At 35.3% G+C, this 19,200-nt stretch overlaps 1 protein-coding gene across 5 annotated transcripts in view; it reads left to right on the top strand.

Moving 5' to 3' along the window:
* The window catches only part of HMCN1 (hemicentin 1), a 514,108-nt gene that overhangs the window by 179,685 nt on the left and 315,223 nt on the right, over positions 1 to 19,200 (top strand). For all 5 annotated transcript variants that reach the window (XM_063794515.1, XM_054673722.2, XM_514061.8 and 2 more), the window contains 2 exons: positions 6,077 to 6,235; positions 7,317 to 7,439. In XM_063794515.1, the coding sequence (XP_063650585.1) occupies positions 6,098 to 6,235; positions 7,317 to 7,439 (261 nt within the window). In that variant the 5' untranslated portion in view covers positions 6,077 to 6,097. The remainder of the gene's footprint in view (positions 1 to 6,076; positions 6,236 to 7,316; positions 7,440 to 19,200) is intronic.

The following is a 19,200-nucleotide window of genomic DNA, read 5'->3' as shown; positions in this document are numbered from 1 at the left end:
GTTTATGGATTATGATTTTACATTTCTTCTATTTGGTATTCAGGTCAAAATGAAACTGCTGCAGACGTTTAAAGGATTTATTTATTTATTTATTTATTTATTTATTTATTTTTTGAGACAGGGTCTTACTCTGTAGCCCAGGCTGGAGTGCAGTGGCATAATCATGGTTCACTGCAGTCTCCACTTACCCAGAGCCTTCTGAGTAGCTGGGACCACGTGCCAGCTATATGCCACCACACCCAGCTAATTTTTTTTTTTTTTTTTTTTTTTTTAGAGACGGGGATTTCCTCTGTTGCACAGGCTGGTCTTAAGCTCCTGGGCATAAGAGATCTGCCCTCTTTGGCCTTCCAAACTGCTGAGATTACAGATATGAGCCACCATGCCTGGCCAGCAGTAATTTTTTTTTTCTTAAGTTTGGAAATAAAACTTACAAGAGTTTGTTCTTATAGTTTCAGTCACATTTCCATTACTTCCAATTTTTAAATCAGCTGACACAAATCAACCTACAGTCTCTGACTTTGTGAGGCTTATTTATAAAAATGAACAATTTTAGCAATGCTTCTGCAGCCTAGTCCTGTTCTGCCAAAGCTAAACTTAAAGATCAGAAAGTCCGTTGATGATTTGAGAGAAACACTATAAAGAAACCAGTGGGTTAAAGATGTGTGTGTGTGTGTGTGTGTGTATGTATACATATATGATAAAGTTTGATATATGTGTGTGTATATATATAATCCTTGTTTATAAACTTTGTGTGTGTGTGTGTGTGTGTGTATAAGCAAAGGGAATAATTTGTAGATTTTTGGAGTAAGTTGTACCTTGATTCTTGATCCTTAGTAAATTAAAGCAATTTAAATTTTGCCTCTAATAACTTCTGCCAGGAAAGAAAGTTCATGAAAGACTTAATCAAAGCAACAACCTTACAATTAACAGTCTAAAATTAAGTCTACATAAGTCAATCAAATGTATCATTCTAAAGTAGTGCTGTCCAACAAATAATGTGAACTATGTATGTAATTTCAAAAGAAGTTGAAATTAATTTCAATAATCTATTTACTTAACTGAATATATCCAAAATATTTTGATATGTTATCAATATAAAAATTAGCATTGCTTTAGTTTTTTAATTTAAATTTTAATTAAAATAAAATTTGAAAATTCAGTTTCTCATTTTCACTAGCCACATTTCAAGTGCTTAATAGCCACATGAGGCCAGGTAGTGGCTACTGTGTTAGTGCAGAGGTAAAGCATTTCTTCCATAGATCATTTTATTTATTATTATTATTATTATTTTGAAATGGAGTCTCGCTGGGAGTCACCCAGTCTAGAGTGTAGTGGTGCGATCTCGACTCACTGCAACCTCCGCCTCCTGGGTTCAAGCAATTCTCCTGCCTCAGCCTCCTGAGTAGCTGGGACTAGGCGCATGTTGCCATGCCTGGCTAATTTTTTTTTTAAATTTTTTATTTTAGTAGAGACAGGGCACCATGTTGCCCAGCCTGGTCGCGAACTCCTGAGCTCAGGCAGTCTGTGTGCCTCAGCCTCCCAAAGTGCTGGGATTACAGGTGTGAGCCACCGCACCCAGCCTCATAGATCATTTTAATGGCCACTTGTGATTTAAAATTATTAGAAAACCGAACTGAAATATCAGATAGAGAGCTTTTATAACAAGATAATACTGTATGTTAACTTCTTTTGGAAAAAGAATAAACTTATTTTTCTTTTCAGGACCTTCTATCCACAATGAGATAAACACATAGCTTTATTAAGATATGAATTATTAGTTAACATTTACTTTTAATTTTCAGTTAGCTAGAAGCAGAAAGGTAATAATTTAAATATACTGTATTATTTTTTGAAGAATTTTATTCCTGAGAACACTTATAATCAATATGATTACAATATAATCTGTGTTTGCAGATTATATTGCAAATGTGAAATTTGGGGCAGAATAGTCATTTTTATTATAAAGACTGCACTGATTTCCATAGCAGGAAAAATATAATTAAGCTGCATAGAGCACTCCTAAAGGATATATAAGCACATCCAGTCTTGGCTTCTGACATGTGTGAGTCAAAGTGTTTCTTTTTTAAACATTTATTTATTTTTTTAAGAGATAGCTTGCTATGTTGCCCAGGCTGGATGGGAATTCCTGGTTTCAAAGGATCCTCCCACCTCAGCCCCCCAAGTAGCTGGGACAACAGGCATGCGCTACCATGCCTGGCTTAAAATGTTCTCTTTTTACTTGACATTCTCCAATTTTCCTGGCTGCTTTGAGACTTTTTGTTAGTTCTTTCATAAAAGTCAAATAATTCATTTTAGAGTATATGATATTATAAAAGTCCAAGAAATAAAAGGATATTTGTGAAATTCTCTGTGGAGTTTTAGTTGTGTCAGCTCACCAAACTCTTTCCTTTGATTATTAACCAATATTAAGCCTCATATACATAAAGCTCCAATGTTTCACAAAGTGGCTTTTTTTTTTTCCAGGAAAATAAGGTGGTTCTAATACTTACAGAAAAGGTTGTTGACCATCTTGATTTTATTAATATGTGGTTAAACTGCTTTATTCAAATTTATAGGCTGAAAAATGTTTGTAGTCTTAGAGACCCTATTTCAGTACATGCTTTTTTTAGGGCTGCATTCAATTTTAGGTTGAGCTTGAAGTTCCTGGGAGATTCCAATGGGATTAATTCATCTGGAGTCCTTTCAAGGATTCTAGTGGTCTCTACAGTCTACTCCTGGGTAATGTTTCAGGATTCCTAGGGAAGTAGGCATCTATAGGTCCTCTTAGGGCAAATTTATACCCAAGTCAAACGGCTCAGAGAGGATCTCTCACTCAATAACTGGACAAGGTTTATCATTCCTTCTATTCCTAATATGTGCCTTTAGATATTTCTTAGCTGTCCTCATGTTTGGCCCATAGACAGAAAACTTCTCCTAGTGTGTTGGTACGCACATGACAATTAGTAAAAGACATTTAATCTCTCCTTAGAATTATACTACCATGGAGTTGTATTGTGTACTTGACCATTCAACAAATGCTTGTAGAATGGATAAATTATATTGTGGTTCACACTCAGGTGCACAGTGTCATGCGCAGTTGAGGAATGTTTTTCTCTAAGCTTCTGAATATACAATAGGAATTTAAATTTTTTTGAGCATCCCAGAATATCCATTACAGATTATACAAAATTGGCTGCAAGTAAAGATTATTTCTATCCAATATACCAACATTACTAACATGTCTGTCTATTTCCCACTTTCCTATTACATAAATTTTCATTCAAGGTCATTGTTGCACATGATAACCCTCCAAATAACTGTTATGCAAAGGAAATATGTTAAGTACCACTAAAGTGTAAAGCATAGTAGAATACATCTGAAGAGTGAGTAAGCACATTTGACTGGAAACAAAGCTTTAAAGAGGGGAAGGCATATTATCTCAACCATTGTGAGATAGTAGTTTAATCTGAAAAATATTTACTCAGTGATTAAGCCAGCATTGTGCTATGAACTGAGGATTCAAGGACTCAGCAAAGCACAGTTCCTTGCCATCAATGAGCTTATACAATAATGGAAGAATTTAGACATGCATATTTTGTTGAGAAGTGTTTAATGGTAGAGCTAGAACAGTAGAAAGACTACTTGAATGCAAATTGTTATGGCATTAAGGTGTGAAGCAAGGGGAACATTAAAAATTCCCTATTTTAATATTAAACATTTATAATATTAAAAATTCTATAAAAAAAGAATCTCAGCTTAAAGGGAGCAATTTGTGGAGAAGGAGCAACAGGAGATAGAAAGATAGAAAGATTATTTGATCCAACACAAGTAGTGAAATATTTTAAGTAGGAACGTGATGTATATAGCTCTTTACTGCAGGCAAAATAAAGTTAAGTGGAAGGAAAAGCAGAAAATCAGATAGGAGTTTGTACATGTAATAAAATTAGTGATAAGAAAAGTGACTAGTGGGAAGTGAAGAGAAAGGGAAGGGACAGATTTATGGAAGTCGAATGAATGACCACTGATTAGATGAAAGAAGAAGGAGGAGTCAAAAATGACTCAGGTTTTGAAACTAAATATCTATGCAGATAGCATGGTTAACAAAAATAGGGCTGACACAGCAGAAATTATGAGTTCTGTTTTAAATGCACTAAATTGGAGAGGCATATAGAACACCCAGGAATAGAGGTCTAACAAGAAATTGAAAATGTAAAATTAGAACTTGAGAGATAAGTATGGTCAAAAGATACAAATATACAAGTTGTTGAGAGTGGTGTTATTTGTTAAACTAAATGCCTCAAAAATGCATATAAGTGATAGGAGGTAGGAGATAAGTTCTGCAAAAAGAGTAAGGACTGCTAACTCGATAAAATTTTGGGGAATCTATGGCTGGTATATTTTCCAAAGTGAAGATCAGGTTACTACATCTTCTAGCCCCATGCAATTAAGAAAGTGACTTAATATTTAATGAGTCTTTCAGTTTTAGAGTCAATTTTTAACAGCTGATGCTCTGTTTCAACCTATTTAACAAATAATGCTCAAAGGCTGTAAGTTTTTATCGGGATCCAGTACAAGAAAAGATTCTCCACTTCATCCAGGCTAGCTACATTGTAAACTATTCTAATACTTGGTTCTTATGACCCTGATTAGATCTATGGTGTTCACGGTATCTGTATCAGAATATGAGACTGTTGGAGCCTGCTGAAAGACCCAATAGGAAAATCAAATAGGATTTCCAGAGTTTAATGATAAAGCCTTACTCCTTTCATGAATAACTATTTTCTTTCTGAGAAAGAGCTCTTACTTGTTGCACTCTGCTGCCATAAAGCCCACATGATCCCAAGCTGCCCTGCTTTTTATGTGATTGCTTATTCTAGGCCCTGACCTCCTTCAGGACAAGATATTTTAGCTTATTTGTTGTTGGATGCCCAAATCTCAGCAGGGTGTTCAGCAATTATGTATTAATTGCTCAAATTATATTGATCAAAGGTCCATTCCCTTGGCCCTATAGTTATTGCTATCAGTTTGTCTGTTTGTCTATCTACCATTTATAATGGAGAAGTAAAATTTGAAAGAGCACTAATATTTCAACAGCAGTGAAATGGTTGACTAAAGTATGGAATATAGACATAATAGAATGTTATGCCATTATTCAAACCTGTGGTTTTAAACAATGCTGATGACATGGAAACAAACAGGATATAATTCTGAATCTAAAATATAATGTATAAAAGTATAAATACAGCAAACTCACAATTTCATGTACCAATCCACACAATTATGAAGGAAACAAATGTGACAAGAATTGCTCTGAGGGTGGGAACAGTTTTTGTTTAGGAAAACATATTTAGCCTATTCAAGTAGAAAATAAAACAGAGATTATAGGTTAATAGGAAAAATGAAACAGAGAGTGAAAAGAATGACAGACAGAATGCATTTTATGTCAGATAGTCAGGGAAAGTTTCTCTGGCAGGTATGAAGTGAGCAGAAGTTTGAAGGAGTATGGAGACATGCCATGCTGGAATGATTTAGCAACGAGTGTGATGGAGTAGGGAGATCACCTTGATTAGTTCCCAGGTGAGTAGTTAGCCTTAGCCATGGGTGCATAGCCATGAGTGCAAGCAAGTGCTTCATGATTAAGGCAGGCATCTGGCTGCTTCTGCAGATAGGTTAACAGGTATTGTGGTGGGAGCTTATGAACATTCTCTTCTGATTGCTTCTGTCTTCTCAATACAATAAGCAAGGTCATCAAATAAGAATGAGAAAAAGTAAGAGAAGAGGGGGTATATGAGATCATCGTGTAAGAGAGGGCAGAGTGAATAGACATTTAATTTTAAAAATATATAGCTATTATTTTGTGTGTTTTGGGTGAATTTCTAACTTATCCTTAAGTACACATTTTTCTAGTTCATATCACTTTACATATCTTCCATCCCTTCTTGAACAAAGTGCCAAACTGACAGAAAATAAAAAGGAAAACTTGCTCGTTCTAAAACTCCCAAAGCACCTTGTTATAACCAAAATATTCAATTGTTTTTGCTGATGACGTAATTGAATTTTTCTCTCCACTCAACAGGGTGGTGGTGATTGCCCAGAAATGAGTATCGGAGCTATAAAAATTGCCTTGGAAATTTCTCTTCCTGGTTCTTTCATCTATGTTTTCACTGATGCTCGGTCCAAAGATTACCGGCTCACCCATGAGGTGCTGCAACTTATCCAACAGAAACAGTCACAAGTGAGTAAGAATCAACCCCAAACGTCTCTGTCTAAATGCAGTATGTAAGAGATTGCCTGTCCTCTTTGACTCTTCCATGTGTGGTCAATAACAATAATTATAACTATCTATCCACATGTATGTTCTCCAGTATGTATATGTCATCTGATTTAAACATATTAAACATATATGTGATATTTATACATACCATATGAATGTCTTGGTTTTCAGTATGGAGAAGACATGATTGGGGATTAATTAAGGTACTTGTTATCATCTTTTCCTTATAACTGACAAAACACAGGCCTAACCAAAAAAGGCTTATATTCCAATGTTATCTCCGATGTGGAATCACGCCTGAGTCAGAGTTATTCATTGTATCAGCTATTGCTGCATGACAAACTTTTCAAACACTCAATGGTCTAAAACAATAAGCATTTATTTCTCACATGTTCACAGAGCTCAGTTGATCTAGGCCAGGCTTGCTCACTGGTGTGTCTAGGGAATAGTGTGGGTTTTGCTTATCTAAGTTTGACTGTCAGGAGAACTGGCTTTGCCTCATAGTTGTCTTACCCTCTTTTTGAGACCAGTAAGTTAGTTTAGGCATGTCCTTCTCATGGCCATGGCAGAAACACTTGAGAGCAAATGGAAATACACAAGCCCTCTTGGGTCTCAGCCCAGAACTTGTAGAATGACATTTTTGCCTCATGCTATTGGCCAAAGGAAGTCACATGGACAAGCTTAGATTCACAGATGACAAAATAAGCTCTACCTCTTTTATAAGAAGAATTCAGAATCTTTTGACTGAGTGATACAGGGAGGGGTGAGGAATTGAGGCCATTCTCTGATCTAGCATAGTCATGGTCTCACTTCTACTTCTACAGCTTTTAGCCTACACTTCCAAAATATAAATCACTATGTTCCTATCTGGGTTCACTATTAAACAGAGTATAAAGTCAATAATTATATAAGCATATACACACACACACACACTCTCACATATTCTACTTGCCCAGTAATGTAACACAATAGGTAGTCAATACACGTATTTTTTTATTTCTGGAAACCCTCTATACTGTTTCTTTTTTTTTTTTAATCATAGGTGGTATTTGTTCTGACTGGAGATTGTGATGACAGGACCCATATTGGATATAAAGTCTATGAAGAAATTGCCTCTACAAGTTCTGGTCAAGTGTTCCATCTGGACAAAAAACAAGTTAATGAGGTCAGTTTAATAAAGGGAGTCTACTTTATTACCAGCTGCCTTATCAAAATCAGTTAGGCCAGCCTAATTACGACAGATTTGATTTCAAAAACAATTTTAACCAAAAGGTATAACTCCAAGGCCACGGTTCAATAAAGGCATTGAATAATGTGAAGTAATATAGGTATATTTATTTAATGTTAATTTTTAGATTGTATTACTTATAGCAACAAACTGCTAAATTTAATTGAATTTAACTGTTTAATTTTATTGGAATCAAAAATTTTTGTAGTTGTTCAGTAAGGTCAATTTGTGTTTTTGATGAATAACTTTCATATAACTATTAAAATGAGGCTAAACTGGTTACTGAAGTAGAATGCGAAAAAGTTAATTATTGAGCAAAATTCTGATGAGGTTTGGTTTCTAAGATTAAAAGTAAAAAACTGTGACTAACTAGTAACTATGTAGTTATCAAAAAACTGATAGTATTTATAAATTATATTGTAAGAAAATTTAGTATTTTCTTAAAAAGTCCTTTAGATAGGTTTGTCATAATTTTTTTTTTTTTTTTTTTTTTTGAGGTGAAGTCTCGCTCTGTCACCTAGGCTGGAGTGCAGTGGCACAATCTCAGCTCACTGCGAGCTCTGCCTCCTGGGTTCATGCCATTCTCCTGCCTCAGCCTCCCGAGTAGCTGGGACTACAGGCACCCACCACCACGCCCGGCTAATTTTTTTTGTATTTTTAGTAGAGACAGGGTTTCACCATGTTAGCCGGGATGATCTCGATCTCCTGACCTCGTGATCCGCCCGCCTCGGCCTCCCAAAGTGCTGGGATTACAGGCATGAGCCACCGCGTCTGGCCCATAATTTCTTCTTTGTCCATTTTGCTGTCTTTCCTTGGCCTCACTCATAATGACGTTTTTTTAAACCTGTTTATGTATTTGACTCTCATTTAAGTTTCTAGGAACATACCAATACAAAGATAAGGGTTTTTTAAAATTTATTTTTATTTTTTGTTTAGTCCTTTTTTTTTTTAAGTTCTGGGGTACATGTGCAGGATATGCAGGTTTGTTACATAGGTAAATGTGTGCCATGGCATAATTCATATTTGATTCATGTGGTCACTGTATCTCTACAAGTTCTATTAATTTCATGACAGACTCCTTTGTGTCTTAAATGAAATGGTTCAGTAGTTCTCTTATAGCTAAAGAGTTCTTATTATATCAAGGTGGAACTAATAGGACATTACAAATTTCTAGAGCAAAGAATCTAGCGAAAAAATTTTTTAATCAACATATTGAAATAGATTTATAAAATTAATCTTAAAAATGTATTCTTGGAAGAAACAGTTTTAGAGAGGGTTATGGCTTAGGTTTATATTGTGTGCACTCTAGTGACTCAGAAATTCCTGGGAAGGGTCTGATGACTACACAGGGAGCCCTCAACAGTTAATTTGCCTCAATGTTTGCACGAGAATTTGGGAACCTGGGAAAAAAGGGATTGGGGAACAGTGCAGGACTCTCTCAGACACTGGGTTCCTTGTCCTATCTCATACACTGTACTTGAACCTAAAGAAGGAAAAACTGCTTATAGAAATTGTCTTCAACCTGGAATTCTGTAAGACTCTAGGGTACAGTGAGCAGCATTAAGTGGGACTTAAGTGAGGAAGAATAGCATTCTCTCTTACATCAGCTTGTATATCACTTGCTTAGAGTTTTGTGAGTTTCTGGGTGGGAGGCGGTGGTGGTGTGCAGTGCACAGAGATAGAGTGTTGGGGCCAGTATGCTGAATATGCCATGCCTAGTGGACATGGTCATTCCCAGCAGAAGTATTACAGAAGAGGCAAGAAGACACATGGCTGGCACCTAAGCTTTTGAAAGAATAGTTGCTCAATGGGACCTGTTTGTGAGCAGTCAGACACCACTTAGAGATTCCCAAAACAGGCTGAGCGCAGTGGCTCACGCCTGTAATCACAGCACTTTGGGAGGCCGCAGCAGGTGGATCACAAGGTCAGGAGTTCGAGACCAGCCTGGCCAACATGGTGAAAACCCGTCTCTACTAAAAATACAAAAATTAGCTGGGCATGGTGGCACGTACCCATAGTCCCAGCTACTCGGGAGGCTGAGGCAGGAGAATCACTTGAACCCGGGAGGTGGAGGTTGCAGTGAGCTGAGACCACACCACCGCACTCCAGCCTGGGCAACTGAGTGAGACTCCATCTAAAAAAAAAAAAATTCCAAAACAAATGGGGTTAAATTTAAGGAGAACCATAGGACTTTATTAGTAGTGGGTTTCAGAGCCAGAAAAACAACAACAACAACAACAACAAAAGTGTGTCCTGGGAATGTGACTCCATTTATATCCACATACCCAAGGAAAATTGAGTTACAAAAAACTGAAATAATATAGTGCCTTAAATGGAGAAACTAAGCCCTATAGAGAAACTATAAGCCCTAGAGCGTTTATTAAATGGCATGTGATATTGTTTCGCTGTGTCTCCCCCCACTGCCCCCCAATCAGTTCTCATTTTACACTGTAGTTCCCATAATCCCCACATGTCATTGGAGGGACCTAATCGGAGGTAATTAGATTATGGGGGCAGTTCCCCCATGCTTTTCTCATGATAGTGAGTGAGTTCTCACAAGATCTGATGGTTTTATAAGGGGCCTTTCCCTGCTTCACTCAGCCCTTCTCTCTCCTGCCACTGTGTGAAGAAGGATGTGTTCCCTCCCCCTTCCATCATGATTATAAGTTTTCTGAGGCCTCCCCAACCATGCAGAACTGTGAGTCAATTAAGCCTCTTTCATTTATTAATTACCCAGTCTCCGGCAATTCTTTATAGCTGCATGAGAAAGCACTAATACAGCATGATATTATACATAATTTTTATAGTTCTAATAATTTTTAATAATTCTGACAATTACCAGATAATTTGTAAGAAGAATACTTTATAAAAATTTGATGTAAATTCAGAAAATTTTATAAATATGGATATATTACAGAAACTTAACCCACTGGCTTGTTGTTAGTGTTTCTCTCCTGGATCATCAACTGATATTCTAATCTTTAAATTTAGCTATTGCAGAATAGCACTAGAGAGAAGCATTGCTAAAGTTGTCCATTTTTATAAACTAGAGTTTGATGCCAACAATAGGGCTGAGGCTTTATTTATCTATCCATCATAGCAATTCTAACCACCTCACCAATTGTTGCAGGAAAGGATGTTTCACTTACTTTGGGCTAATGAGACCAAAGGAATTTTAGCTAGGAGTATTTTGGATTAAGTCAACAATCAAACCCATCCTACTGCTAAACCTCCAGAGTTCAGGAAATTATCTTTTTGTTCAAGCCAATTTGAGTTGAGTATTCAGTTACCTTAAAGTAAATGCATCTTAAATGATAAAACTTGTATATTTCTTTGTGACATGGGATCTGTGAGTCCCAGTTTCCCTGTTTGTAAAATGGAGATAATAGAATTATCCTTTTCAGAAATTTGCTCTGAGGTTAAGTGAGATAATGCACTTAAATGTTCCACACAAGGTCTGGCACAGAGTAGTGCCCAATAAATATTAACTAGTGTTATTATAACACTGGTAGTGTTGGTATTATGCTTTTAAAGTGGGGAAAACTGTGCCATCATGTTTGCTAGAAATTAGATGTCTGATTGTTACTTGGAAATAAATCTGAGTAGAAGAATCCAGGAAGAGGCTGGACAGTTTTCTTTTTTCACTGCGTGTGAAAAAAAAATATTGTGAAGCTCCTACTGGAACTGTACAAGTCAATATATTCCTTAAAGAAAGCTACCACCACAGAAGATTTTATTAATAGGAAGCATTGTGACAGTGTTAAAATTGGATTTGCAAAATTTTTGGCATGTAATTTAGTCATTTCTTTTTTCTCACTGTTCCAAATTATTCTATTATGTAAACATTACAAACTCTAGGGAAAATAGATGCTATACTGGTGTCTTCACATTTAATAGACACAAGAACTTCAAGGAAGCCGCACATGCACTGAGTCCTTTCATTTTACTCAAGACTCTTCATCTACTGTTTCTAAAGGAAAGTGTAGTGTTATATTTTACTCTCTTAACCTATTTAATCAGTTTCTTAACCTGGGGGATATATTTTATATAAACTCACTCTTGAATTAAAGTGAAGTTTTTACTGCGTTCTGTTTTTTTCTTTTTTTTAAAAAAACAATGATTAAGTAGAAGATCTAGGACTGTTTCATCTTTATTTAACATAAAAGGGAAACCAAAGTGAAGAAATTATTTGGCCAAGCATCAGTGGTCTATAAATCACTGTATGGTATTACATTTTGGAAACACAATTTACAATACATCTCAAGGATGTCCTTAATTCACCTTTGAATACAGACAAGGAACTAAACTATTGCAGTATTATTCCTTTATTTATATGCTGGATGGGTTGTCAGTTGATTTAATTAATGCTTCCTTTTGGTGTAAGAAAAAGTCCAAGTTGGAAATCTCAAAGTTTCTCACAGATGCTATATCCCTGTGTCAAAGAAGCTAACACAAAAGATCACTGTTATTTAGATAATTTGCTTGTCCTGAGCTTCCCTATCCTTTTTCCCACCTCCCCCAACTCATATCCTGTAACATTCCCTTCCCTCGAAAAAAACTTACCAGCCTGTTGTATTGGTCCGATTCTAATAGATGTTTCCATTACAATAAAAACATTTCTTTTTTATTTTTTAAATTTTTGTGGGTGCATAGTAGGTGTATGTATTTATGGGGTTCATGAGATATTTTGATACAGGCATGCAATATGAAATAAGCACATTATGGACAGTGGGGTAGCCATCCTCTCAAGCATGTATCTTTGAGTTACAAACAACCTAATTACACTCTTTAAGTTATTTTCAAATGTACAATTAAGCAATAAATAGCATTTTGATAAATAATTACTTCTGTAATTCTCTCTTACAGAGGCAGGGTATCAGTAACCGAAGCTCTGTAACAATAGAACCAGGGGAATATGTGCCCAACCCCTTCGTATTTCCTGGTGCCTTTCATTTTCCCAAATCCAACTGGAAGCTAGGGAACCAAGGAGCCCTGTTGAGGTGTTCCATAAAAGTCAGCATCCCTGGCCGCGGTCACGTCTGTAATCCCAGCACTTTGGGAGGCCAAGGTGGGCGGATCACAAGGTCAAGAGATCGAGACCATCCTGATCAACATGGTAAAATCCTGTCTCTACTAAAATACAAAAATTAGCTGGGCATGGTGGCGCACGCCTGTAGTCCCAGCTACTCAGGAGGCTGAGGCAAGAGAATCGCTTGAGCCTGGGAGGCAGAAGTTGCAGTGAGCCAAGATCGTGCCACTGCACTCCAGCCTGGGCAACAGAGGGAGACTCCGTCTCAAAAAAAAAAAAAAACAAAAAAAAAAACAGTCAGCATCCCAGGGTGCAAAGCCAGATGGAAATGAGTATTAGAAAATGAAGCTGGAGGGGTAAACAGAAAAGATTCAGCACAAGCAGTATTGTGTGGTAGTTAAGACTAACGCTCTGGGACCATGGCTCATATCCCAGCCATGTGACCTCAGATATTTTCTGTGTGTCAGTTTCCTTATCTGTAAAATGGAGAGAATGATAGTTTCTACCTCATAGTGTTGTTGGGTTTAGAACATATCAATAAATATTAACTGCTATTATTTTTATTTAGTGATACATGCTAGTCAAAATGTTCTAGTGACCGTTTTTGGTTTTCTAATAGGCAGAGGAGAGTTGAGCTTACTAGGTATTTCAAAGGAAATAAACTGAACCCAGGAAAATAAAGTGACAATTTTGCAACACATCCATGAAAAATTCAAATCCTGGCAATGAAAAGCCTCATAGATTAGAGATTACTGGACTTATTTCTCTTGCTAGTTTTTTCCCTGAGTTCAATACTTTTAAAAAAAAACTGTAAACTTTGCTGGAGTATGAATCTGGCACAGCCTCTTCCCGCTATTTTGGCTAATGGCCATTTAGGACTAGACTTTAGACCATGAGCTTTCTGCGTATGGGCTCAATGATGAGACTCTGAAAATTGGGGTTTTGGACAGTTAGTGCTCTAAAATTAGGAATCTGCCATTTTGTTTTTCCCCATTCCTGAGTTTCACTCCAGAAATTATTTCAAAAACAAAACCTTACTGCTGACCTTGAAAATAAGTAGAAACGGGTGTTTCCTCTGAAATTTGAAAATGTATCAGGGACAACTATAATGTTCTAGAGAGCTACAGGAAATGTGTGAAAACAATGTGTAAATATTTCCACTTATCCCTTCTTTGAATTCACCTGTGGAAAATGGAATGGAGATGTTCAGAGCCGATTCTTTAAAATAAATGTAGGTCTCCACATCCACAAACACAGCAGAAAAGGAATGCATACCTGAACTGTAGTTTCAATGCAATGCTTTCTTTCTCTTTTTTTTGTGCTAAGATTGACATGTTGTCTGTATGAGTATGTGCTAGGAATGCTAATGTTCCAGTCACATAGTTACCTTTTCACTTCCAGGCACCTGGGAGTGCTTATAGGTCAGGAATATGCTTAAATGAAGCCATGTGTACTTTCCATTTGTTTAGATAAAACAAAAAATGAAGTCCTTAATTTATTGCTTAAAAAATTATCTTTGTCTGTAGGCTTCTGAGCATGTGAACAGTTCTCATAATGACATTTAAAGAGTACATAGTACATAATATTTCTCATAAATGTTGGGGGGAGAGGATGGATGGAGATGACTGCTCTCAACAGAATATCATTTAGAAAAAATATACCAAAAGTCAAGCAGAGCTCTCCTGCAGTCTGAAACAGCAGGGAATGAGACCAGATACGGGATGGGAAGTGGGGAATACATGATTTAAAAGGATAAGCCCTGCAAAATGAGAGTGCCTGTCTTTCATTTCATGATTTTGTATATGGGCTCTGGGAACTGTTTGAAGCACTAGTTATAAACTGCAGCAATAGATTCTGTAATGTGCAGTGGGATCATCTCTACACAACAGAACTCATTGCCTGTGAAATGTAAGTTTCAGTATGAAAGTATTATCCCATAAGACAATCATGGCATCTGATCCCTAGTATAAAATTCAGAAAACAGAATGGACATCACTCATTAAAACTTCTTCCTAAAATACCAAAAAAGCACAGAAGACCTATATCTAAGGACAAAGAAGCTTATATAATGCTTCAAGGAATATTTCTTAGAAAAGAAAGAAATGTTACTTAAGGGTAAACACTAGCCAATAAGTTGCATGCTTTCAACAGGACCAAATGAAATAGAAAAAGAAATAAACCTATTTATTTAGCTGACTCCATTTTGATTAGAAGCTAAATAAAATATCAAGTGTGACTATGAGATGTTAGAGATAACTGAATCAGTCAATTACCTGCATTGCTAATTCTGGGTTTGTAAAAATCTTAACTACCAAAAAGTTACTGTGTCAACCTCAAAGTCTTTGAAAAACTCATTAAAAATCCACACTGTCTTGAAAGCGAGTACCTATTCTCCTCATTTGGTCTTTATTTTTACTGGAGTTGTGGTGGAAACTAAAGATTTGAATTGAGAAAAATTGTCCCAGATGCTTGATATTTAAAACCGAAACAACTAGTTAGCCTTTGAAATTGCTGACCATGATCTCTTGAAGTTTACCCATTGGGAACTGCAAAGGAACACAAGGGAACATGCAAAAAATCAGCAATGATGAGACAAATAAAATTCTGTTGAGCAGTTTTCACACAGCCTCAACAATTTGGATATTTCCTTTCATATTTTATATATTTAATTTTAAGATATTCCTTTTAAAGCTTTTTTTGTTAAAAAGCACCTGTGATTGAATAATAAGCAACTAACTCTCACAGAAAATAGAAAAATGCAAAAGGTTTGTTATTACATCTTTTCTGCAGAACAAGAATTGCCTGCTGCCCTTACATTTATGTAATTGAGAGGAAAACACAATAGTATTATTTCTTTAATAATGATAATTGAATAATTTGGGCCAAGGTAATTGGCTGTTGTTAATCTCTAGACATAGAAGATCTTATATAATTGTCTAACTTACTTTTCATAATTACCTACCCAGGAACTCCATTACGTAATTTCTATCTATCTGAAAGAAAAAGTTATAACTTTTGTGCTAAACACAGCAGGTACATATTATTTTAAAGTAGAAAAGCCTTGGCTATTATCTCTAGAAGAAATAATTGTATCAATTAAAGATAATTTAAACCTTTGGAAAAAACATATAAATATTGTTTCTTTAAGTAGTTTAAACCATTTAGTATACAAAGTATGAAGAAAACTGAAGGTCTTATTTTAAATATTTCTGTATATTATGAACCAATGGATGGCTTTGAAAACAGTGAGCTTATCTAATGAAGCAGTAAGCAGTTCCATGAAAATATTAAGTTGCAAATGCCATTTAAATACCAAACACATATCATGATTTATCGTTGCTTGCATTTGGTTCAACCTAAAAATATTCATCAAGGACCATCTAATTTTGGCTTCTGATTCTGCAATAGCAAAGGGGAGATGAAAGAGTTAAGAGTCAAAGTAAAGGAAATTTTATTTGAGAAATTTCCTTATGACCCAGGATAAATAAATGGAAACAGAGTCCATGCTTCATATATTTTCCAGGTTTCCTTATGCATTCCAAGAGTGAATTAACTGTAACAGGGTTATAAAAGCAAAATCTTTTGAGAGATGGTATGAGCTACTTTTGAGAGCTCCCTTGTAATATTTTGGTCATGATTTGGCTTTGTGACAAAAATTACAAATGGTTTTCTCTTTCTTGCTGCAGACCCCGGAAGAAAAATGTACTTTAAAGTCATATACCACATAATTTAAACAGCTTTGGTATAAGTGACTGAATGAAGAGAAAGGAAAAAAAATTCAGAATTCTAGTCATAATTTTAAATAGACACAAGAAATTTATTTACTTTAAAATATGATTGTTGGGTTATTTCATTAAATTCTTTTTATTATGAACTTAGGAAAAAGACACATGATATAGTTAAATCATTTAAAATTTGAATATCAATATCATCTGTAAAAAAGGAGAAAGTCTTCAGGAACTAGTGAATGCATTTGTGAAAATTTGGCCATTATTTATTCAAATAATATTTATTAAATTAACAAATTAATGCAATAATATTATAATGAATACAATAAATTTAAATAATAAATAAAAACAAGTAAGTAAAATTATTAATTTGAACAATGTTTCTTAAAAGTATATGTCTGGTAAGATTGCAGTTTAAAAATATATTCATTTACATTTATGTATGCATATTTCTAGACAAATGAAAAAGTCATACCTAAAAATGTTGATAATGGCAATCACTGGATGGTATGATTATGGATAATTTTAATATTTTTTCTTTTACGTCTTATCTTATTGTTTACTGTGTAGGTATTGTTTTTAAAATAAAGGAAAATAGTGAAGCCATTTCCACTAACAGAAAAAATTTCAAACACACCTCATATACTCATGTTACAGGTTTATAAGCAAGACTCTATGCTATGAGCTATGAGGATGTAAGAACAAATCAGACATAGATATGATGTCTCAAGATGCCAGATTTTGGAATCTCTGAGGAGAGGGATCAAGTCTCCCCTGTCCAGAAGCAAAATCATGAACCAAACTCTACTTTCGTTTTGCTTCTTCCTTAAGTACAGGCCTTCTCTTCTTCACTCAATTAGAACTGTTCTCTTCATATATTACAATGACTGTTGCCTCAGTCTTCATTTCCTTGTGTAAAATTTGACACTATGGATCATTTTGCTTTTTTGAAATCCTCTTGCCCTGAGCATCTGTGATATGATGTTCTCCCCTGACAGATCTCTATTCCTTCTCTGCCTCCTTTACTTTACTTTACTTCTCTTATCCCAAATGTATTTCCCAATTTTGGCTAGCCTCTGTACTTACTCTATCTCTTGATATTATGATTCAGTTATTTCTTTTTTTCTGGTCATAACTCCTTTCCTTAAGTCATCTAGTTATCTACTTAAATGCCTCTTTCTCCTGATAGCATTATTTAAAAGAACACCCCTCATTTTCTGTCCTATTCACATTATCCTACTTTATTTTTTAATTACTTTTATGGGGGCACGTGTACAGGTTTGTTACCTGGATATGTTGTGTAATGGTGAGGTTTGGGTTTCTAGTGTACCTAACACCCGAATAGTGAACATATACCCAGTAGGTAATTTTTCAACCCTCGCCACCACCCTCCCCACATTTTGTAGTCCTCAGTGTCTATTATTCCCCTCAGTATGTTCATGTACACCTATTGTTTAGTTCCCACTTGCAACTGAGAACATGCAGTATTTGATTTTCTGTTTTTGAGTTATTTCATTTAAGATAATGGCCTCCAGCTCCCTCCACGTTGCTGCAGATGACATGATTTCACTCTTTTTTTATAGCAGAATAGTATTCTATAGTGTATATACACCACATTTTCTTTATTCAGTCATCCATTGATGAACACTTTGGTTTATTCCATGACTTTTTTCAGTAGTGCTATGATAAACATAGAATTGCAGGTGTCTTTTTTGGTATAACAATTTTTTTCCTTTGGGTAGATATCCAGTAGTGGGTTTGCTGGGTCAAATGGTAGTACTGTTTTTAGTTCTCTGCAATATTTCTATATTGTTTTCTGTAGAAGTTGTGCTAATTTACATTCCCACAAACAGTGTGTAAGCGTTCTCTTTTCTCTGCATCTTTGCCAACATCTGCTCTTTTTTGACTTTTTAGTAATAGCCATTCTGACTGGTCAGAAATGGGATCTCATTTTGGTTTTCGTTCACATTTCTCTGATGATTAGTGATGATGAACATTTTTTTCATATGTTTGTTGGCCATTTGTATATCTTTGGAGAACTATCTGTTCATATCCTTTGTCCACATTTTAATGTGCCCACTTTTTTTTTCTTCTTGTTGAGTTGTTTGAGTTATTTCTAGAATCTGGATGTTAGTCCTTTGTCAGATGTAAAATTTACAAATATTTTCTCCCTTTCTATTGGTTTTCTTGTTTACTCCACTAGTTATTTCTTTTGCTCTGCAGGAGGTATTTTGTTTAAGTCCCATTTATCTATTTTTGGATTTTTACATTTGCTTTTGAGATCTTAGTCATAAATTCTTTGCCTAGATCAAGGTTTAGAAGAGCTTTTCCTAAGTTTGCTTCTAGAATTTTTATAGTTTCAGGTCTTACATTTAAGTATTTAACCCATCTTGAGTTGATTTTTGTATATTGTAAGAGATACAAAGGGTCTAATTTCATTTTTCTGCATATGGCTATCCAATTTTCCCAGGACTATTACTAAATATTTATTTATTTAATAACAGTCCTGGAAAGAGCATTTATTAAATAGAGTATCCTCTCTCCATTGTATATTTTTGTTGACTTTGTTGAAGATCAGTTGGCTGGGAGTATGTGGCTTAATTTCTGGATTCTCCATTCTATTTCACTGATCTATGTGTCTTTTTTTTTTTTTTTTTTTACCAGTACCATGCTTGCCTTGTTGTATAATTTGAAGTCAGGTAATGTGATGCCTCTAGTTTTGTTCTTTTTGTTTAGGATTACTTTGGCTATAGGGCTCTTTTTTGGTTCAATATTAATTTCAGGATTTTTTTTCTAATTCTGTGAAAAACAACATTGGTAGTTAGATAGAAATTACATTGAATCTGCATATTGCTTTGGGCATTATGGGCATTTTAACAATATTGATTCTTCTAATCCACGAGCACAGGATGATTTTTGATTTGTTTATGTCATCTATAAT

This window comes from Pan troglodytes, chromosome 1, assembly GCF_028858775.2.
Source record: "Pan troglodytes isolate AG18354 chromosome 1, NHGRI_mPanTro3-v2.0_pri, whole genome shotgun sequence".
Taxonomy (NCBI): Eukaryota; Metazoa; Chordata; class Mammalia; order Primates; family Hominidae; genus Pan; species Pan troglodytes.
This window is presented reverse-complemented; position numbering and strand designations above follow the sequence as displayed.